We start from the raw sequence: 23166 nt of genomic DNA, 5'->3' as shown, positions 1-23166 counted from the left end.
TCTTACCTGTCCCATAATTGGCACTTTGAGCTCGGAAAAAATTGAACTTTTACTTAGTTTTGAATTGAATTGTTGATTATAAGCATATGTGCAATTGCATTTCTATCAAACCGAATGTTTTCAAAATATTGATCTTGATGAAAATTCCTTCGACAGGGTATTCTTGTTTACTAATTCTTTTAACAAACTGAGCGGTTTCAACAAGTAGAAAGTGTTTAGGTATTTAATTGTGTTTGGGAATTGATTCCTTATGATGATATGGTAATTAATAAAATTAGATCAAACCATCCCTTTAATTTCAGGTCACAAGCCATCGAAGGGAAAGATTATGGAGAAATCGAAAGAGAAGAAATGCAAAGGTCAAGAGTCGGTGGCCGAACACGCGAGAAGAAGGAGAAAAGATCCAAGGATGCCAGGAGAAGCAAGGACGAGAAGAGAGAAAAGCGCAAAGCCCACGAGTAAGAGACTAGCTGTAATGGTGTTTATGTTGAGGCAATTGCTGCTGTGAAAATTGTTCTGTCTTGTTAACTGCGATGTTCAATTTATTTGTAACCAACTCTTTGCCACAAATGAATTCGTGATGCGAAACGTTATGCCATGTTTTTCTGTGCCACAAATGATTTTGATGATCAATTTTGTAATGGAGACACACCATAATCAGAATAGAATTATTTTTCCCCGCGTAAGTTGAAAAATGTTCAACGGCAATTATAAATCAACATGGAGCTACCTTTAGTCTCCTGTACTTGTATGAATAGTTAGCCTAAAATGTTAGTGCCACCACTGATGTTGTTACCCTAGGACGCACTCAATAACAGCTTGGTACTCCTGTACTTGTATGAATGGTTAGGATAACATATTAGTACCACCACTGCTGCTCTTACCCTGGGACGTACACAATAATGGTCACAACAACGTGACATACACAATAATGGTCACAACAACATGCGGTACACAATAATGGTCATAACAACGTGCCCTACACAATAATGTTGTTGTCGCAGTGAGTGGGTGGAGGGTGGCAGTCACCGCAAGCAGCATCACCGTCGCTACAGCTGCGACAGCCTGCAAGAGGCAGGCCCTAGGACGCCTCCTCCCCCGCCACTACCTATCGCCAGTCCTCACTGGCCTGAGAAAGGTAATTTATTCATTCTAATAAATTAGTTAAAACTTGTATAAAAACAGGCGTGACTATCTCTCACTCGACTAAGAAAAGTCTTTAGTTTTTCGGGTAATGTGAACTTCATTGCAAACAATGATACTCCCAAGAGAGCCGCCAGGAACTGCAATGAAAAACCTCGCTTGCATGCCTCAAATTATCCATAGTCCACCGATGCATTTTTTTTGTAGAGTTGGTGAATGTATTGAAACTCGCAGGAATGTTAGTTATCTCTCATTATCGGGATATTACCGAGATGATCTTTTGATTAATAAGACATGAAGCGTATCTGGATGTTAATTAGATGATCTGTACGGTATTTACGGTACACTATATCAGTTATATAATGAATTATCATTTTTAGTTGCGGAATCATTGGGCATGGCCCAATAATAATTAATAATATTCAAGTGCTTAGCTTCTTCAGTAGATGAAATATTTAACTAGCCTGTCTTTAGGCATCATCACTTTAGTTCAAGACTTGATATGATGATGTGAAGCTGAAAAAGAGATCATCTATGCCGAGCAATATCAGGATTGCCTGCTTAGCATTCTATAAATTAACCTTACTTATAATAAAAGAATATTATTAAAATGAAATATATTTAATATAAAAAAATGTTAACGTGTAACAATTTTGTCAGACGGAGAAGACGAACAACGAGACCTCAAGAGGCAGAAAGTTGACGCTGAAGGCGACGTGACGACGGCGACACAGAGTGCCATGCTGTTCCCTGAGGAGCACATGGAGGCTATCAGCGACGATGAAGACTTGCCTGACCTCCCGCTAGAAGATCCTGACGTCAACGGTGCTGCCGAGTTTGCTTCGTCCTCCGTTGCTGGGGCCGCTCTTGCTGCACCAGGCACGACTGATGGTCAGTGAGATTGATGTAATTCCACTTTTGTGTCCCGCATTTGTTAGTGGTTTATTCCATTTAAGAATGATATCTTTCTAGTTACATAGCACGCAAAGAATAACTCGTGTTTGTATTTTATTTTTTTCAATTTCCTAATTTTTACATTTAGAAATATGATTTACATGTCTGTTTGTCTATTGCTACTCGATTTTTCGAAACTTTGCGTAAATTTATAATACCTTTCGACTACTAAAAAATATAACTTTGGCTACTGATTACTCATTTCTCTAAGTTACGGTTTCAATGATGAACTGAGTTACTGCCCGTACATAAGATTTCTGGTATAATATTTTATTAGTTTCTTCAGTGTTTTAAAAATTATCACTGTAAAGTTACTATTATAAGAATTTATTTATTCGGCGTTTTAATGCATGACGTTCCATGGCAGCCATGGACGGGCCTGAAGCTCAGACGACGGCCGGCGCACCAGCAGTGGACCTGGACTTCGAGGAGATCATGTCAGACGAAGAGGAGCTCCCCGAGTACCAGGAGTTTGAGGACGAGGCTAACGAGGAGGAATACATCGTCGAGGAATGGGAGGACTGGCTCAAGCCACCGTGTATTCTCGAAGAATTTCAGTTCGTAGCTCCCCTCGTACATTTGTGCAATCCAGCGCTGACGGCGCATCAAAGATTGTTTGCAGCTCATAACGCCGCGTCTCATGTGAATGCCGCTCCTGGAAATTGTAGTGCTTCCCCTGCTATTACGAACGATGGCGTTGCCATAAAAGCTCTCACTATAACTGCTGCTGACCCGTCGTCTGGCATAAGTAGTGCCGTGACAGTAGATAATGCGATGTGTGAACCTAACGGCGCCTCAAGTTCTGTTCCTGCAGAAAGTGAGATTCAAAGTCATGATGTAACAGGAGCTCCTGTTGTAAGTGAAAACAGTGCTGCTCATGCTAACGGTACAGTTGTTAACAGCGCATCTGCTGCTGTTACTACTCTTAAAGCTAATGTCAGCAGCACTCCCCTTGAGCGTTTCACTGACCCACGGGACAAGAAAGATGGGGTGAGTTTGTCATTCCAAAGCTCCTCAGATTTTCTTTTGGAACTTTAAGAAGAATTCTTTGTATGCTAACATCTTTTGGATTTATTTTTTGACTAAATTTCATGGTGGTTCTTTTTGGGGTTTACTTTTGAAAACATTCTTCTTGCATTACCGGTACCTGTTGCTTTTGTAATGCCCGCCTCCCAAAAACGGTAGGGTTTCTTTTGATGCTGCTGTCGATTTCTTTAATTAAAAAAAAATTACAATGAATCTTATTTGATAATATTATGAAGCTTATAGGTGGTTGTGAGATTGCGAAACGATTTAGCCTTCACAGTGTTAATCCAGAAATATTACTCCTGTTCTCAAATCTTGTTCGTTCCTCAGCCCGCCAGTAAGCTTCTGGCAGCGGTGGCGAGCGGTTATGTTCCGTCCCTCAACACGGCCGATGAACAACGCGAGAACTTCGTGCACTCATGCGAGCAGGTGCTGGCTCTCCTGCCATCTGCCCTGCACCTCCTGCCACCCCATCAAATTATGGGTGAATAATTAGTCTAGCTTACTGTGCTATGAATAGTTATTTCATATCGGTCTTTACAAATGGTGACAGTTATTCTCTGATTTGCAATATTAAATTTACGAAAAAATCTATCATGAGTTGCTCAGGTTTTATGGAGAAACACCTCGCTGTTTACTTCTGTGCAATGAGTTGTATGTTCAAGTACTGTCACAATAGATGATCAGCGCATTGTCAGATATGAATTTCCTGCATTTCCCTTTCACAAATTAAAAAAATGAGAACTTTCTTGCGAAAACTATCTTCTTAATTTATATGGCATTGCAAATTAACGTTAGGCACGTTGACTTGCGATGCTTCGGTTTACCGTGTCCCTGAGATTATTTAAGATGACATTATATCTGCTGTGGACAGAATGCGTGTCCACGCTGTGTGGCTGGATAGCCGCCAGCTTGGATATGGAGTGCGCCATGGCCCAGCCGCAGCCTGTTTATAAGGTCAGAATTCTTGACAATTATCTATGTCTTTAATAAAAATATTAGTAGTGAAACTTTACTGTGATGCACATTGCAATTACTCGCATTTCAGATGCACCGAATGTACACCTTCGTATAAATGAAGTTTGGTCAGGGAGAAAATATTTCCTTTGATAATGTTTTATACTTGGGTTCTAAAGTAATGACAGGATGTCAGATGCAGCTAATGGTCTGGATTTAGTAGCTGTTGCAGATATAGCACATTGGATATGTATGCGACTCATATAACTGACGATTGAAATATTTTATAATGACAGATTCGGCACCTGAAGGCTGGCATCAGGTTGTGCACGCAGCTCTGTCTCTGCAGCGATGACATCACTCGGCATCTGCTCTACCAACTGCCGCTGCTGCACGCTCTCAGGGCACTGTACCTGGAACCTCTCATGGCCATCTCTATCAAGCTGCTCATCGTCAGGTATCCTCAGTAGTCGCATTGTCGTGCATGTCTTCATTTTCCGTCATCAATGTCAAGTCGCTTTTCGGTCAGGCAAATGTTTACTGACAAATTTGGCTAAAATGGTGTATTCTTGGTATAAGCACTGCATTTTATATTTTTTGGCGAACTTACGCTCTATTTTCTTGGCAATGAATTTTAATACACGGTTTGTCTTCGTGCAGATGTATTGACAGCATACTGAGCACCTGTACGGGCGTACAAATGTTCTTATCGCTGCAGCCAAAACTGGACCAGACAGGCTACGAGCTGCTGCTGCAGCTGCTGACCGACACCACAAACACTCGAGCCAAGGTTCGCTCCAACCTTCACTGCACCTAAAAATAATGGATGAATCTTGTTGTCCTAATGGTCACGTTGCTGCGTGTAGCACTGATACGTACTTTTTCCTGGCCAAACTGGGTCAACATAACCCATATAAGGGCAAAACTGCATCGCTGTTTGGACAAAGTCTCATTAATTTCTTTGAGTACGTCTGGTTTCCGTTAACACTTAATCACGGATGGTACCTAACACGATACTACTTTATTTACGATACAACTATCATAAGCGTAGGCTTGCTATCACTCCTTGTAAAGTGTTTTTGATTGAAAATTTCGAGTTTTCGTTGGATTGTAAGATACTTCTTTTGTGAAAGTGAACTTTTTATTGCATCTTACATGATTGGGTAAGGATAAAGTTATTATCTCAGTTGAAGTGTTTTAAAATATTGTCAATGTGGCAGGCCGCTCTAGCGGCTGTGCTGCGCAAGCTTCACCTGCTCGAGGTCGTGGAGAAACTGCGCGATGACGTGACGGCCCTGCAGTCTCTCGTGCCTCCCCTCACTATATTGGTAAGCAAACCTTATAAATGCTCTAGTTTTTAAGAACTGTAGTAATTACAATTAATAGCTAATTGAAAGTTCAGTTAAATTAATAACTAGTTATATATGACTAACTACGGATGAGAATAGAATTAATGTTATTTATATGTTGCTGTGGAGAAAACTATTGAAATTTATCATTTTAATTGATATGGACCTATTCGTTGTCATATGAAATTTTTGTTGTATCTAAGATGGTTTATTATGTTCAGGACACAGAAGAAACGAATCAAGACGCACATGACATAAAACTACGGCCTGAAGCAAACGTTGAACGCAAGTCTGGACCGACGTGCGCTACTCCTGTGACACTGCCGCCGAGTGAGTGTCGATTTGGTGGTCATTCTCTCAGCTCATACCGGTCCTGATGAAGCTTCAGTAGTTTCCGTTTAAATTGCAGTTTATTGCTCTCCTGGAAATAGTAATATGATCACTTCTTCATTGTTACGTGTGGAAAGAGACGAATCACGATTTTCATTTTATATCTTTGTTGCGATTAACGACATAGCTTACTGTAAAACAATGATGTTATTGAGATTGAGTCGGGTACAGTCGAGATGGGTACAGAGATTGAGTCGGCAGATACGAACCAGTTCTTAACTGTTTATCGGTGATTAATGCCTAATATTGTGTTCGTTACTAGTTTAATGCCGCTTAAAAACGTCTCAATGTGCTCCATTGCTTTTCTGTATAAGTAGATAATTACTCAAATGGGAAAACTGAAAGACTACAATGACGGCTGGCATGGCAAAGTTTACTTTTTGGTGAATTTTGTCTGCATTTTATCAGGCAAATAATTTTGAAAGTAACTTCAATCTCTCTACGAGCGTGCTATTGAACAGTATTCTTTCCTATGTTTTATAATTTTGGTTGCTGTTAATTGCTTCTGTTTCAAAGACAGTTTCGTTTTATCAATACCCGCTCGCTGTCTTGTGGCTCTTGTCTCACGTTTGCTCTCAGTTTGGTTGGTATGAACGTGCGTGCTGTTAGGTTACCACGCCACGGACAACAAATCTTCTTGATTATTCTATTCATTCCTCATAGACAATTGAATTGCTATTTGAATTCACTTTTAGGAAACATTTATACCTAATGTGCTGCTTGAATTATCTATATTTAAATTCTACAATCGTGCAGGTGGAGGCACGGACGACGAATGGTGCGCTGCCACTGACATGATAGACGTGGACGATAGCAGCGTTCGAGACGATGAAATAGGAGACGAAGCTGAAGATGAAGAGCCTCCTCGTCCTGTATTTTCCGTACCACGAGCCCTCATATCCTCGATCACGTCATGCCTCTCGCGCATCTTGCACACCTACACTCATGCCGAGCTGCTGCTGGCTCAGCCGACGAGGTGCTTTGAGCGTCTACACTTAGTGCTTATTTAGGAGGATAATTTTTAAATTTATTCGTAAAGAGAACTATTTTTATGCGTGAATATCTAAAAAGTTAAGTATCGCGCTCTTCCTCATCCTTCTTATTATTTCTAGATGCAGCTTTCCAAACGATTTGAAAGACATCACGCTCGCATTCTTAGTGTACATGTTCTTGACAAAATTGGCTGGTTACTATGTTCGAAAAAAGTAATTTCTAGGGAAATTGCATGAGCTCAATATTGGTATACTGGCTATATTCACGAACTGTACTGAGGATTTTTGCGGTGATTTGTAATTTTGTTCGTTTCTAAAATCTGGTATATTGCAGATACCTTCCGGCGGGAAAGCAGTTCCAGGTCCCTAGATGCCCTTACGATATCCTGCAAGAGGTGTGGGTATTGCTGCAGTTGGGTGACCTCGTACCCTCTCTTGCATATCTATGCAACGCTCTCACCTACGAGCTGCAGCTCACTACTCCTATTCAGGGTAAAAGTACGTTATGATTACGGTATTTTATGTGATATTCACGCTGACATATAGCTTACACGCATCTCTCACGAAGAAATGTACTTTATTTTATTATGCAAGTTTTATTAAAGATAGAGCGTATTTCTTATTAATTTTCTCGGCATCGAGTAAATTTATAAGAAAATCATTAATAAGAAATACGCTCTGGTCTTTATTAAAACTTGCATTAAAGAAAAACTTCTGCCTAACTATACAAAAATTTATTTTATTAGTATATGTGTTAAATTGTTCTTCAGGCGAGAGCTGGCAGGAAGCGTCCGCCGTGCGCGTGGTGTCATCGCTCGTGTCGCGCCTCATCACTGCCATTGCGAGCAGCCCTCGCGGCCTCACTTTTTTTGCCGTTCACCATCGCCACTCCACGGCTCTAATTAAGGCTCTACTCAGGGTATCTTAAGTGACTTAATGTATTGATGTTAAAAACTTATTTTAATTTATCGACTTTTACATTGCTGTCGAAAATTATCTCGATTGGGACCGACAAATCCTATCAACATGCCGCCTGGCTTGAAGTCCACAAAATAGCAATTCTCTTAGAATTAACCTTTGTAATTAATTGTCAATGATTAGAATAGCTTATTTTTAGCATTAAATAATTTTACTTTAATATAGTCGGAATTAGTTTTCAAAGCACATTTAAAGTCATAAAAATAGTTTAATTCATCTGGTTGACTTTTTGTTGATGGATTTGAAAGATTTTCTGTTGGCCAAATGACATGATGGTACCGTGAATTTTTTTTTTCAGACAATTGACGGCGATAGTGCGAGTGTCCACGGCCGTAATGCTCGAGCTTACCATCTTGACGAATCTCCTGGATACCCTCCACTTCTTCCCCAAGACTTGGGTGTTTTACTTATCGAACAGCTTCATGTTCTTCATCAACTAGATTCTTTGGCCAGTCTCAGTGCTCGGTGGAATGTCGGTGACTCTTCAGAAAATGACAGTTCAAAACTAACCGAAGACCAGTCGCAGGTGGTCGGTCGGAGTAACACGATTGACGTTCAGCAATCACTCGTTCACTTGAATGCATTAGTAGGGATTATGTACTCTCATCGGTCGAAGTTATCACTTATAAAGACGCTTGCCACCGGGGACTATTTGGATCTACTGATGCCTTATCTCAATCTCCTCGCTCCTAAAGATTCGGCCGAATCAGCTCCACAAAAAGCTGCTTGCGTTGGCTATGCAATCGAAATTTTAGCAGCCACGGTCAAGTTTGATGGAAACGCAACTTTCCTCGAGAATTACTCCGAGAAGATATGCCAGATCATCGAAAATTGGGAGACCCGAGGCGGTCCTCAGCTAGAAGAAGCTGCCAAATTATCAGAGCTTTTGCCATGGCTTTCAATTAGTAGAAAACGCGAAAGCTTCTCGTACGACAACATCCCCCAACTTGTGGAAGCATTCAAAGGCCAACTAGACCATGTTGATAAATTTCCTGGAGAATTGTTCACACTGCTGCGGATCATGGAGAGCTTGGCGATTCCGCCAAAGCCAACACAACCAGCCGTGGACAACCAAGAGAACGAAGAGGTCATACAGGAGTTGAAGTATCAATATGCAATCGTTCAGTTTTTCTCGGCAGACTTGATTACGCATCTCAACAGCTTTTTCATCAAGCTAGCAAATCTGAATCCTCAACCTGGTCTGCACGTAGCAAAATTAGGGGGGTCTCAGGGAGGGCTTTTGGTTTGCCTTCTCCGTCCCGCGCTGACGCTGATTCATGCCCTCCTGCAGCAAGTGATACGCGCTAGAGGAGCTGCCTACCGTGATTTGTCTAGCGTCCAGCCTCTGTTGTCGACATATCTGCTACTCTCGTCCTTCCCCGAGTCCTGTCCGCACTGGGACTCCGCATCGCCTCTCCAGCGTCTCGTGTTGCAGACGCTGCTGCTCTACACCCAACCGGGACACATCCCAGACACTCCTTGTGATGTCAACGCGCTGTGGCCGCAAATGCTGCTCCAGGTAAACTCTATGGGACTGTTATAACTTTACTTGCTAATGCGAGCCTCTTCTCATTTTCTTTAATATTTCCTCACTTATTTAGTGATATTTTCTTCTTCGTAAGTATTTCCCTGCATTGTTTTTCTATTCAAGTATGTGTTGGTATTGTCGAAATCAATTCTTCTTCTGTCGAAAGATTAGATTGGGGGGAAATTTACAACGCTTATATATAGATTATAATGCCTGCTTGAAACTGGCTGTCTGGTAAATTTAGCATACATTTTTAGCGCATTTTCTCATTTTTGGAAAAAAAGCGCTGTTGTTCTCGTCATATCCGTCCGTCCGTCTGTCTGTCCGTGACTTCACGGATGGACGGACCAGAAAATGTGCTCTCTGTCACTCACTAGTCACTGCAGTGAGTACTTATCTAATTTTTTCAGTCCCTATGTGTTATTCACCATTACTGCCACTGAATATAAATTTGATTAGCCCTTTTTTATCGTTCTATTGTACCGAGAGTTTACATGTTCTAACGCATTTTTTGTTATTCTTTTGTGTATTTTCAGATACTAAAATTCTGCGATCGCGCTCCTCACACGATAGTAGCCGGTTTGTGTTTACTGACAGAGCTACTGCCACTTCCTTTGCCAGTGTCTGGCAGGCAACTGACAGCCGGAGAGAAGGAGCGCTACATTGTTGTTCGTAAATTATGGGCCACAAACATTGCTCCTCTAGGGGAAGATTTTCATCAGCTGATAATTAACCTTGCGCCTGGTGCTCATGCCAGCCTCACGTACGCCTTACGCCGCACCATCGTGGCACTGGCAGATCTTGCCCCCCAGACTGTAATGATTGTTGTACGTCCTCTGCTAGATTTGTGTCTTCAATATCAAAGGCTGGATGACAGTTATCGGGATCTCTCACGAGTAATGTACACGTTAGCGTCCTTAGCGTCGCACGCCGGTATCAAGGCGGCGCTGCTTCATTTGTTTATGTCGGAGCCGTACTCGGCTCTGCTGTCGCACTGGACGTTCTGCGTTACTGCTGAAGGGGAAGCTGGCACCCATGTTCGTTATCCTCGATGTCTCTTGGTGCTGCATTTGTGCCGAGCTCAAAACAACCTCCTGGTAAGTTTCGTTGTGAATAATTCTCGTAGTATCATATGTCGTTTGTGCGAACTAATCGAAAATATGTTTTAGATAAAAAATTAATGTACCCTTTCAAGTAATGGTCCGTCTATTTTTTTAACGAGCTGCAAGTAGTGCAGTAGTACTTTACTGGCGCCCATATATTGCATTATTTATTTTCACTCCTAATCACTCAACTTGCGCCCTATGAAGTTTAAGTCTTATTGTTTACTAGGATTTCCCTTACCCACCAGAGCGGTTATGAAGGATTGCAGTGGGGCGTGCCGTGCCGGGAGCTACTGGCTCCGCTACTAGAGTGTCAGGTGTCGCTGCTGGCTCAGCCTGCCGTGACGCAGCGTCTCTTGCAGCCTCTACTGCTGTGCCTTCTGGACGTCTCCGCGCATGACTACGGTCTCTTCCACCTCAAAACGTTCGTATATGCTGCCATTCAATTCACTCTATTTATAATAATTAATCGAATTTTGCTTGAAATATATTTATATGGCTGATAATTGTAGATAATTTGCTGTGAGTACTGTTTAGATTGGATTTTTTTTAGATATTTTAGCATCTAATGTGTTTGAAAGGTAGGTAGCCTTTCGAAATAATGTGAAATTCGACCTGTAAAAGCTAACCTATATCTCGTGCCTTGGTAAACAGGACCTCTAAACAAATACCGTAGTTTGTTGATTTTCAGTTGTTTTAAAAGAAGAAATTGGTCGTCAGTTACTATGTAAGCTTAAGGCATCTGTTCTAGACTCAAGTAATATAAAACTTTGTTGAATTACTATAAATTAATTGAAATTCAAATTCTCTTAAATTTCAAATTCTCTTCCCTTTGTGTGTTTACAGCGTTCTTGACAAGCGACGAGGCTGCTTGCTACCCGTTCTTCAAAGTCTTGTGAGCGATCTTCCCAGGTCTGAAGAAGCGCTGGAGACTCTCCAAATATTGATGAATTTAATCCATAGTCTATTGTATCCCGACGCGTCAGTGCTACAAGAAAATGCTGCTCCTCAGTCCAACTGTGATACACGCGTGCCAGTTCAGTTGCGCTCCATGGCAGTCTCTGTGGCCGACTTGTGCAATTATTTGTCGTGGCCTGGAACTGCTAAGCTGAAGAATATCTCGGCTCTTAACCCGGAATCCAATGTTGGTTTAAATGGAGCTCCACACGATAAAAATGCAAGCGATCGTAATGAAGGTGAAAATTTGGGAATCGCTCACAAAGCGGCTGTCTCAACGACTGCTGCGAAAATCACTTCTAATGGCGAGAAAGCTACATTAACTTCACATCCTCTGCAGTTCCTGGCAGACATTGTTGTTGTGAGTTCTCTATGCAACTAATATCCTAATACTATCCGATGTATAAAGTGCTGCCAAAGTACATCTTAAAGATATAGTTCATCACTTAATTCTATGACTTACATTTTCGTAATAGTGATCAATTTTCAAGTTTTATTTTTTTCTGTTGTTCGGTGTAGCACCGCGATAAGAAGAAATAAATTAACTTCTATCATTATTGAATTTTTTTTAATTAAACCTCGGTCACATTTCAGAACTGCGAGGCTCATGAGTGCCTCTTGGAGCGTCTGTACGTCGACATCACTGAGCTGTTAGCGATGTTGGTCGCCTGCGATCCTCTTGACTCCTGCGCTCGAGGTATGAACATTTCAAGTTCTGTGTAATGTATTTTATTGCATGTCGTTATTTCTCAATTATTCCCTGAAATATTCGAAAAATTTCAGCTTATTATACAACTAGTTTAGACTTGGGAATATAACTAGTTCAGACTTGGGAATTGAAAGCACATAAGAAATACTTTACTGGCTAATGCAATAGTAAGTATCAGCTCATCGTCAGAGTGACAGACTCTTATGTTCTGCGCTTTTTAGCGCATTTTCTCATTTATGGAAAAAATGCAATATTGTGCTCGCCATGTCCGTCTGTCTGTCTGTCCGTCCGTCTGTCCGTGACCTCGAGTTTTCGTCGACGAGGAAATGCGCTCTCTGTCACTCACTGCAGTGAGTACTGAGTTATATTTTTTAAGGTAATGCTTAATTTTGTTTAGAAGTTGTGTATTCTACTTTCACAGTCATAAATCATACTCATAAATTGTTAGCTTTATCATTCCTACGTATCAGTTATTTCGTGACGGTTGATTTAGATAAGCTATAATCCATTGTCCTATTTAAATTTAGGTTTTGAATGATTTTACGCCTCATGGTACGGTTTTCTTATCGAGCCTTATGTGGCTACTTCCTATCATTTAATCGCGAGCTCATTAGTAGACTAAAAGCTGTTCATAATGCAAGACTGCTGGTTTGCATGTCTTGCACGAGTTGGAAGTGTGCCTCTAGTAAACAAATTGGAAAAGGTTAGATTCTTTCTTGGTTTTGGAGTGACATAACAATGGAGTAATTGTCCTAGTGAGCGAGGTAACGGAGGAAGATGGAGGTTGGATGGGCCGAGGGGGTCGCAGCGTCACCCAACAGTACGACCAGCGTCTTGTGTGCTGCCCGCCGTCCGCTGACCTCGAGTCTCCGAAGCTGTGGCTGCAGTCACCTCCCTCTCTCTACGCTGACGTCTTCGATGATCCAGACCACGATTTGGTTCGTTACCACTTACGCTATTCTATGCACACGTCATGAAAAAAAGTAATCGCATTAATCAATGGTGAAGTATCTTTCACTAACTAAATTTCTTTTAGTACTGGTAACTGTGCTTCTACAACCTTGCACACCTTACATTCGTGTTGTTTTTAGTTGGTCTTTCAAATCTGATCTTTAAGATGTTTCTAAATCCCATAGTAGATTCGCACAACGGCAATTTTCATTTCGCAATTATTCCTACATTGGAAAATCTGAATTCGAAACTTATCAAAGTTCACCACGATTACCGTATCTTGTGACAAAGTGATTATCACAAGAAAAATGTTGTTTTTGTGATTACCAAAGTGAAACTTCATGAGAATTGTTAATTTAATGTGTAAAATTAACTTCTGACCATCTACTATGTTATGATGTTAGCCTGGAATATGTCTTGTCATTACATTTACTCCATTTGCTGCAGATCCCCATGTCGCTGAGCGAGCTCTTGCGGGATTGCCACGTGAGCGACTTTGACTTGGAGGCGAGTGTGCAGAAAGTACTGAGGGGGCACCAGGCAGGCCTTTCCCCACAAAAGGGCCCAATGCTATCCAAAGGGCCTACTAAATTCAGAGGGAGCTCGATTCCAACACGAGCAGCCGCAGGCAGAGGCATCAGGCCATATGGTGAGAGAACAATCCAGAAACCACATTTTCTACGGGTCTCTTGAACGAGGAATTATTAATTTTATCAAATCTTTTCATTGTCAAAGTCTTTCACATATCAAATTTATTCTATACATTCTCTCATATTGATTAAGAATGCGTGAAATGAACATCTGAACTCGTACCTCAAGTCGTGGCAAGCAGGTTTCTGCTATAGGTACTAAAAATGAACACAACGTAGAACAGCAAAATCTTGTGCAAGAAAAAATTTTGGTTGATGCAGAAATTATAGTTTTTAAGATTGTAATCAAAATAATTTCTTTCGTAGGTTTTGCAACTCGCGGACTCAACTCGCGCTCGGACCCATTCCGCTGCCGTCCGCCAAACACTTCTCGTCCACCTTCTTTGCATGTAGACGATTTTGTGGCTTTAGAGAGCACGGGACACCAGCCCACAGGACCAACGGGATACAACAGGATATCGTTCGGTCGCGGAAAAGTGAGCATTTATTTTCATTGTTGTGGTTGCTGTGATAACGAGTTTGAACGACGAATTTTCTCTGGAATATTTTCTGTAATCTGTGATGTTTCCTTGCAACGAAAAATTAAATATTGATGGAAACGTGAGCCATGGGAGTTCAGGCTTACATTTCATGTATCAATGATACCTAATTAACTACTATACAATACACTCGTTCCCACAGATGATTTTGGATGGCATGCGAGGGCGAGGGAGCCGTGGCATGACCAGAGGGGATGGAAGAGGAGGGCCCATGCCCGGTCGGTTCATGTACAGGCCCATGTACAGACCAGACTTCAACAACAGAGGTTAGAAGATTATAGTTATAGAAATTCGTTGCTAAGGAATTCTTAGGTAAAAGAAATGTGCGAATAATGTGAATTGAAAGCATGAAATTTACTATTAAGAGTCAATAAAATCTTGATTGAAGAATGTAACTACCATCTGATGAGTCGTCTACCGTTCTCATTTTTCGACGGAACATCATTGCAAGGTGTAAGATATCAGGCATTGAGCTGACTGAAGATAAAATTATAATCAAGCTCTTATGGCAAAACAATGCTGCGGTTAATTTGTAGTCCCCCCTGTTACGGACGTTTCTCTCTCGGTTCACGTCATGACAGCACGACGTCTTCTTCCTTGGCCTCTTAATTAATCCTATCAAATCAGTCTGTACGTTAGTTCAAAACCATGGGTGGGTCCTATTGGCCGATAATCGGCCATTGAACTTGTTCCGACAAAAAAATAAATAAAAATCAAGAGACGCCTTTCTCAGAGCCCCTATCAATAAGGCAATGGCAGCATCATTATTCACAATTGGCTATTTGAAATTTTTTCAATTGTCAAAAAACAACACCGATATAGGTGTGTTTCCCAAGTCATTTTTAATGTCAATCGACATTATCTACGACCGCATCAAATGTGTAACCAATAGAGGATTTCGGACGACCAAGCTAAGGGAAATTGTATTAACAGGGACACATCCTTTTCAAAGTTGCAGCTGGAACGAAGGTCACTTAAAACATTATGATAAATAATTCTTGTTATGTCCCAGGTATGATGAACCGAGGTATGCGCTGGAACTTCAGAGGGGGCGATGGTGTCATCAGAAGTGGGCCCATGACAATGGCCAGTAATCAATACCGCCCTCAGACACCCGGAGGAATGGGCATGCGATTTATGCGTGGCAGAGGAATGTTTGCACGTGGAGCTCCAGGGGGCTATGGAGATAGAGGTGGTAGACACATGCGCGGTGGTTTTCACTGATGTTGTAATAGTCGGAGTTCTAATAATGCAATGTTTGGTCAGAGAAAAGACGTAGCTTAAAAATGAATGTACTATAGAATGTTCAAATGCTAACAATAAAATGTTCAAAAACCAGCATGTTTAAATCTAATAGTAATAATGGCGTCCTTACTTTCTATCGACTCTAGTAACATACTTGACTATTAATATAAAACGTTTGCAGATCACGAAGTCTTTTCTTTCACTTATATATAGTGAATAGTTTATTCATTATAGTTATGCTAAATCTACGATATTTTAAAGTCTATTCTTTGATAACTCAAAGCCGCGTTTATTATCTCTACGTTATCAAATAAAATAAGATCACTTCCTTTGTAAAATAATATAAGCTTCCTCTTGATATCAGTCTTAAGAGATTCCTGTAACAAAACCTTCAACCTATGATTTCAACATATTAATCCGTTCTATCAATCAGCAGCACTCATGTTGCAAATTTCTTTTCTATCGCTTGGCTTGAGGGGTTTTTTCCATCACCGTTGTCGACATGGATGCTTTAATCTTCTTTGGCCGCGGCGCCCATTCTTGAGAAGTCCCTGCTGTTGCCGATTCTTCGACAGGTAATGGTTCCTCGCTTTCCAATCTCTGAAACATAATTAAAATTGTTCTTGACTGACCCTCAACAGCGTTAATACATCATCACATAGATGCATTACACAGTAACTAATTAATAGTGGCATAATCGTTGATATGCCTCATAATATTTTATGCATATAAGATCAATTAACTTCTGTTTATGCTGACGTATAAAGGTCAGAAAATTATCTCGGCTTTATAGTGTCACTAACTTGGGAGCTCCGCTTCCCGAAGAACTTAGGCACCGCCTCATTCTCCAGCGTTTCTGTGTTCACAATTAACTTTCTGAAAGTTGAAATATAATTCGTCATTAGAGTGCGAAAAAAGAAAAATACAGGCGTTTACAATAATTAAGCATCAGCGGGTGGAAAATTCTTCTAATTTCCAGTTTCACTAATTAGGCCTTTATTGATACGTGCGTTTGAAAAAAATGGACACAACTAGCTAAACCGAGAGTAATGTCGGTAGAAGGAGGGGAAATTTTTCATCATTGGAGATGAACCCACTTGGCCGAGCTGCGCCTGGCAGAGTTCCTAACTGTGCTGAGCACACCAGCGTTTATGAGCTGCTCCACGACAAAAGTTGCCTTCGAGATATCGCACTGCAGGCTGTGCGCCAGCGCGACGGTGCTCAGCTCCGTGTTGGCGTTGACGTCGGTCGTTCGCAGCATGGCTACGCAGCGTCGAAACAAACACGTCTCTTCCAGCTGCAAACCATGAATTCATACATATTTATTATTAATACGCTACACATGAACAATGCTTATAGTTAAAATACCTATAAATTTCAATAGTAGGTATAATAAATCATCTATGCAGGCTTGAGATGAAGTATCCTTTGATATTTCTTGTACAAAGATAAACGCGAAACTGAGAGTCATGGACAATGAAAGTTAATTAGATGTTCATTTGAAGAAAGACTATACGGCAGCTTTTTCAATTACAACGAATGTAATTGAATAAAATAAGTATGCAGAAAAACACGAGTTTTAAGGAAAATAGAAGAGCAAACATGGATTTTGTCTCAAATTCGATGGCAAGTTAGGGTTTTGAGAACAATGCTACCTTCACGCTGGACAAGTAGCACAAGCGTGGGTCAGTGCATAGATCAGGCGGATCAGAGCACAGTTGGCAGACGTGTCGTTCTGGAGCATCTTCAGCGCGTATGATACCGAAACACGCCTGTCAAGTAACCATTTGAGGTTAACGCACAACAAATGAAAATAGCATCAACTGGAATAATTGTTTGTTGAAACGTATACTTCACATGTATGCACATACAAGATAACAGAGGGAACTCACGCCATGTTGCCAGTTGCCGCAAACATCGCAAAGGATCATGAGGCCATGATCGACGTTGGCGAGACAGGCACAGCGGACTGGATAGCCTGGACTGGGCTGGCTAGGAGCGAGTGCAACAGAGACGCTGCGGATGCTGCACTGCGACACTGCCGAACACGCTGACAAAGACCAACAAATATGTAAATGGTGATCTATAAAACGGGTTTGGGAGGTGATTATATTGTTTAAACTTGGATTTATTCTGCTTTAAAATGATCGACCTGACCTAGTATGTGAGGAATGCTAGAATAATCTTGCTAGGATCAAAATTTTAACAACAGAAACAAATTTTAAGAGCGTTCACCTAAATAGATAAGAACTAAATGTTTAACAAGAATATTCACCAGATCCGGGGGCTTTCAGAGAGGGAGTGTGGTACGGGGTGACAGAGGCTGATAAATTTTCGTTTAAGATCGGCGACTCGGAGCACTTGACACCTTCCTTCGAATCTAACGGCTCCCCAATTTCCTCTGAAGTAAGAGAGAAAAGCAGTGGCGTCTCATCGCCTTCACCAAGCTCCCTTTTATTGGGGAGTTGTTGTTGAACTTTGTTCAGCTCTACTTCACCAGATGTCATTGGACTTCCGGTTCTGAAGTCGTTTTCGACAAGGTCAATAGTTTTTACATCTTGGATTGTCGCCGCTTGAGGATGTTCGAGTTTGACCGCAAACTCGCTCAAAGTAGAAGAACAGCCACCATCGTCAAGAGGAGCATTCTGTTTGGTGGCTGAGGAGCCGGCGTTCGAGTCGGTGACAACGCACGGTACTTGTTGTTCCTGTGATCCTGAAGAGGAACAAAAACGATAGTGTCAAAAAAGTATCTTTCGTTACCCCAAATTTACTGAATGTAAAAGTCAAATAAACCCGTAATAACAACGCTGAAAAGCATGAAGAATTTAGTTGACAACAATAATAAACGGTTACAAGTACAAAAATTAAAATTAATCTATAGCAACATATTCATTGGATTTACGAAAGCTAAATGTCGACAAAAACAAATGACTAGCGCAAGAAAAAGATAAGAATAGTGGTAAAAATAAACTCAAAGGTCTCGTAAACTACATCCTTCAAAAATCACGAGAACCTATAACATTTATAACATTACCTTTGGGAACATTAAGAGGCTTCTCCTTGCTGAGACACGGCACCAAAGAGAGAGGGCTGGTCCAAAAGTTGCTCTTGCACCGACGGAGACCCGTCGAACGCCTGAAGTTTCCATCCGCATTTGTTTCAAAATCCTGGCTTTGTTTTCTAATATTCCGATCGTAGCCTCCAGAAACCACGATACAATCTGAATCATCATCTTCCATTGCACGTGGCCCGTTATTTGTTTCAACTGATGGTCCAATGTCCATCAAAATGACAGAACTATTCAAATTCATATTTTCTCGTCCAGCAATCGATATTCCAATAGTTTCGTCGTTGGTGCTAACTTCTCTGTTTGCGTTCAAACTAACGTCGGGTGGCGCGATTGATGTACAACCAACAGAGGCAGTTGCCAAGATTTCCGCATCAAGACGAGGGTTGTCTACTAAAGAAGGCAGCGACAAGCAAGACGACAACAGAGGCGTGCTGGTAGCGTTCGGGTCACCTTCGGTTTGGAAGAAATTCAAACATATTGCTAAATGATTCGATTACGGCTTGCCATCATGGGTGTAAATTTGTATTGTAACGTCATATTCTTCGATCAAGTCTTAGAATACATTTAATGGAATGGTAAGAGTAGAACTGTAGATCCATTTCTATCATCAAAAGTACTTTTGAATTTACAAGAAACATTTATTGACTTGGAAGTTGCATGTAAAAATCAAAACATTATAAAAAGTCTGCTCACACTATACACACTATTACGTTAAGAACATTCAATAAACATTTCGAGTGATAGTAAGTATAACAGGGAGTACCTGGCGATTCCAACTGCACCGCCGCATCCGTAGAAAGAACAGCAGCAGGGAAAGGAGAAGCAGAAGACAAAGGAATAGCAGCAGACGAAGGCGAAGCAGCAGGCAAAGAAGAAGCAGCTGCAACAGCAGCAGGCGAAGCAGTTATGGTAGTTGTAACTGTGGTGAGATGATTCGAGTCTGGCACAGCAGCAACAACCGCAAAAATTGCAGCTGGTCCATCGGCAGCTTCTTGGCTACTCCCTGTATCCTGTTGTTCAACCATAAATTGCACTTACATCAAAAAATAATTTTTTTCGATCTAATGAAAATGGAACAGATCCATAGGCAGTAAATTGATTAAGGCTTATATTTCTACTAGAAAATATTCATCACAAAATATTCTCAGGAAAAGTAAACTACCTAAATATTTTGCTATCCAAATACCAACGCTACTATTATGCTATGGCAACATGAAATAAATTAACGTACATACTTAAGTTACATCAAATTCGTTATATACATGTTCACGTTTCCTGAAATTTATCTTTAATTGAAATGCTAAACGGACAACAAGCAATACTACATTTCCATTAACTTGAAATCATTGGATATAAATCTAACCCCTGCCTTGTTCTTATTCCGGACCGAAGTCCGGAATTTGAAGGAAAGAAGTTTTCACCATCTGCCTTGTTCATATAATAACCAGAAACAGCTATCAATATATGTACGTACATCACTACAGGATGAGGTTCAAACCAAAGCTTGACGTACCTGAGATTGGGAAGGGTCACCAGGAAATTGCTCGTCGGCAACGCGCAATTTCACAGTCAGAGAGTGGTGTCCAGTGCTCACTTTACCCATCTGGCAAAGTTTAGATAAAAAATGTTAGAAATCGCTTTCATCGGTATCATTAAAAAAATGTCAATAAAAGGGATGCTGAGAAAAATGTACAGCAATTTGAATTAAAATATTGTGAGGAGGTGAGGAAACAGGAGAGCAGACACCCAGGTAAAAGGTCACCCACAATTCGATGCTCCATTAACTATCTACATCTGATCTCGTGTACGGTTCGGTATACAATAAACATTTTGACATTTTGTGAAAGGCAATAATAATTTCAGGTATTTGAATATAATAAAGAAATGAAATTCAAGTTGGGAATAATGAAAACCTCACGAATAAAAATAAAGTCAATTTTGTTATTTCGTACCGTGAAGACGGCAGGTTCGAACGGGAAACTATAGCTGCTGATGGTGGTGCTACGGAAGCCCTGGGGTTCGTAGTCGGCAGGAGTGACTGTTAACAATGCAGGTAGAGGTAAACGGCTAAGAATATTTTCTAATTTGACATATTTGAAAACTACCGTAATAATTATATACCTGGCACCCAAATTACATCACATAATATTGTATACTGCCAATAGTACGGGCCATTAATAAGTTTCTACTCAACAATTGAACTTCAAGAATCCTCTAATTGATTAATAATTAATAAGTACCATTTCACATAGGAGTATATTGAAAGCTCAAAGAGGCAATAGTTATCAATTATTTAAACTGAAACGATAATCAACAATTACAACCTTTATGACATCCAAACTATGCTATGAAAATCTCAGCTTGCTTCCTTTGCTCTCATTTTCACTTGATACTTGCCTTCATCGTAGTATAGAATTCGCATGGTCATATAGACTTTCTTGGGCAGCAAAGGCATAGTCTGAGTTAGAATAATGATGGATCGGAGTAACTTTTTCGTGCACATGCGAACCTCATGCTTGGAGAATTTTTTGCCAGATCTTCCATCGCAAGTTGTTCTGCAATATTAATAATTAATATTGTTATTATTTACATTAGTAAATAAAGCAAAATTATAACAACCCCTTTTCATAATGAAATCAATTTCAAGACAAGCCAAGCACAATTCTCAATATTGCAGTTTTTTACGTACAGAATAATTATTATCACCCAATAAAATCGCGGCCCCTATAGCCAGATAGTTGGAAAAAAGTATGCCTTACTTGATGTTGGAGGAAGAGATAGCATTCAATGATGCAGATCCATCATCTCCATATGTGAAGAAGAAGGAGTACTCTTCCAGCACTGGGTCATCAGGATTCTTGTTGCAGGAGATTGCAAGTGTCAGTTGACGAAGCTGCCAGTAAAACAATCATAAATTTATAATAAACCATGTTAATAGAAATTTTTCATTACTTAGAAAGGAACACTGCTTCAAGTATTTGGAAAACTTAGCAGAAAAATTAAAATAAATTGAAAGTTTTGATGATAGGTAATGTAGTAGTGCAAGATATCAGTAATACATACCTGTAATAATTGAACAAAACGTCAGTGAACAAAAAAATGATTCAAGATCTTACTCACATATTTCTTATCTACGGCATCAAAAGCTCCACTGATCCAGTCGATGAGAGGAGCTACATCCGGATCTGTATCCGTTATCAAGATCTTCAGATCAAGGCCCTCACAATTCTGATCTCTGTAGGCTGTCTGCAAGATTATCAGTCTTAAGAAAATAAACTGCAAAAAATTCCTACATACCTATATTATAAATTTTGTCAATAACAGAAGCTTACAAGATAATAATCAAGTCTAAGAAAATAAAAAAGGTGTTGTTAAAATTTCCATTAATTGTGGAATTATTGCACTCACTGTCAAAGCTAATATTAATAAATTATCTCTTTATTGCATACCTCAGGAAAAAGGTTTCGCAAATATGTGAGAGTTGAAATGCCCACAGCAAGAAGTTTCTTCACAAACTGCAAACTTTTCTGTTCAGTTTTAACATCCTTTGGGAAGAGTGCACACCACTGTAACAAAAACAAAAGTCAACTCACAGTCATTGGACTTTGGATATAAAGAATGTCAAACAGTTACCCAATGTCAAGAGTACTAAGAAGGCTTATGTTGAGGATAGTTATTGAATCTCAACATGATAGTACAGCATTTACGTGAATATTCAAGATCAGTTAAGAAACTAGTCATGCTAGTAAAAAAGCATGCCTAATGGTAGTTTTAACCTTCCAAAATGCAGTACTGTCAAAGTTATTTTTGCAATATTTATAAATGATAATCTTTACTACTGCCAGTGCCAAACAAACATAATAATTAATAGAAATGCATTTCAAACACACCATTTCAAACATAAGATCAACAAAATGAGCTTCTATTGGCCCTCTGAAATTGAAATAAGATGGCAAAGAGAAATTTTAGAATCCCATGCATAAGCAGAAACCATCACTTAATGAAGAATTTGTATTTTTATTTTAGAAATATGTTAAATTGTTCAATGATTTCAATGTTCTACCCTTAAGGACTTGCTTTTGGAGAACCAGACAGAAATTCAAGTAAAGCTATTAATACCAACTAATTTGTTGACAATATCAAACATTAACAAATAACAAGAAATAATAAAATTACAATGCTTGCTGTGGTCTCCTGTACGTTAGTCATCTAACGGCTAATCAACTCAAAATTCAACTTTGCCATCAGATTATGGTCAGAGAAAATCGAATTGGGCATTCTTACCTATGAAGTATGAATTACAGAAGAAAAAGAGTAAATGACTATCCAGAAAATACAAAATATTGCAAGCTATTTTGAAAACAATTGTAATAAAGATTTTCAAGTCTTTAATCAATACTACAATAAGGTACATTTCTCTGCAAGATTAATAACTAATCAATTTTCACTCAGTCACAAAATCTTGTTACAAAAATTCACATTGTTATACAAAATTGTAATGAATATAAATTATACTTACCGTGTCCTGCTTGCCTGATTTTGGTGTAGGCAAACTATGCTTTTGAACAGCAAGCTGCCTAACTGCCATGGTTCATTCTGTAACTACTTCAACTGATATTTTGTAG

General features: G+C 40.0%; 2 protein-coding genes across 2 annotated transcripts in view; one reads left to right on the top strand and one right to left on the bottom strand.

The window, feature by feature from the left end:
• LOC108671336 (protein virilizer) overlaps positions 1 to 16102 on the top strand; it is a 21794-nt gene extending 5692 nt beyond the window's left edge. Inside the window, exons 7-29 of the mRNA XM_018158862.2 lie at positions 303 to 458; positions 1002 to 1138; positions 1804 to 2034; positions 2465 to 3087; positions 3454 to 3607; positions 3998 to 4080; positions 4377 to 4537; positions 4741 to 4870; positions 5301 to 5408; positions 5651 to 5759; positions 6576 to 6795; positions 7146 to 7309; positions 7582 to 7730; positions 8088 to 9308; positions 9854 to 10414; positions 10669 to 10844; positions 11267 to 11738; positions 11972 to 12074; positions 12843 to 13024; positions 13485 to 13686; positions 13994 to 14163; positions 14369 to 14492; positions 15239 to 16102. Of these exons, the coding sequence (XP_018014351.1) occupies positions 303 to 458; positions 1002 to 1138; positions 1804 to 2034; positions 2465 to 3087; positions 3454 to 3607; positions 3998 to 4080; positions 4377 to 4537; positions 4741 to 4870; positions 5301 to 5408; positions 5651 to 5759; positions 6576 to 6795; positions 7146 to 7309; positions 7582 to 7730; positions 8088 to 9308; positions 9854 to 10414; positions 10669 to 10844; positions 11267 to 11738; positions 11972 to 12074; positions 12843 to 13024; positions 13485 to 13686; positions 13994 to 14163; positions 14369 to 14492; positions 15239 to 15450 (5848 nt within the window). The 3' untranslated portion in view covers positions 15451 to 16102. The remainder of the gene's footprint in view (positions 1 to 302; positions 459 to 1001; positions 1139 to 1803; positions 2035 to 2464; positions 3088 to 3453; positions 3608 to 3997; positions 4081 to 4376; positions 4538 to 4740; positions 4871 to 5300; positions 5409 to 5650; positions 5760 to 6575; positions 6796 to 7145; positions 7310 to 7581; positions 7731 to 8087; positions 9309 to 9853; positions 10415 to 10668; positions 10845 to 11266; positions 11739 to 11971; positions 12075 to 12842; positions 13025 to 13484; positions 13687 to 13993; positions 14164 to 14368; positions 14493 to 15238) is intronic.
• LOC108671340 lies at positions 15505 to 23166 on the bottom strand. The gene is made up of 15 exons (XM_018158868.2): positions 23061 to 23166; positions 21991 to 22107; positions 21662 to 21787; positions 21301 to 21434; positions 20939 to 21096; positions 20494 to 20579; positions 20055 to 20144; positions 19305 to 19551; positions 18506 to 18991; positions 17747 to 18184; positions 17364 to 17521; positions 17127 to 17243; positions 16569 to 16768; positions 16275 to 16347; positions 15505 to 16071 (listed from the first exon to the last, which is right to left on the bottom strand). The coding sequence occupies exons 1-15, from the start codon at positions 23127 to 23129 to the stop codon at positions 15931 to 15933; spliced, it is 2640 nt and encodes an 879-aa protein (XP_018014357.1). The 5' UTR covers positions 23130 to 23166; the 3' UTR covers positions 15505 to 15930.

The sequence above is a fragment of the Hyalella azteca genome, unplaced genomic scaffold (genome assembly GCF_000764305.2).
Source record: "Hyalella azteca isolate HAZT.00-mixed unplaced genomic scaffold, Hazt_2.0.2 contig9714, whole genome shotgun sequence".
In the NCBI taxonomy this organism is placed as follows: domain Eukaryota; kingdom Metazoa; phylum Arthropoda; class Malacostraca; order Amphipoda; family Hyalellidae; genus Hyalella; species Hyalella azteca.
Note: the sequence above shows the minus strand (reverse complement) of the source record. Positions and strands in the feature narration are given on the sequence as shown.

What these genes read in the sequence shown, in the direction of transcription:
- LOC108671340 (XM_018158868.2), bottom strand. Translation starts at nt 23,129, where the DNA reads ATGGCAGTTAGGCAGCTTGCTGTTCAAAAGCATAGTTTGCCTACACCA. An exon ending in GGTGCAGTTGGAATCGCCAG is followed by an intron (nt 18,992 to 19,304) that starts GTACTCCCTGTT and finishes TCCAAACCGAAG; the next exon opens with GTGACCCGAACGCTACCAGC. An exon ending in TCGGGAAGCGGAGCTCCCAA is followed by an intron (nt 16,072 to 16,274) that starts GTTAGTGACACT and finishes ATTATGTTTCAG; the next exon opens with AGATTGGAAAGCGAGGAACC.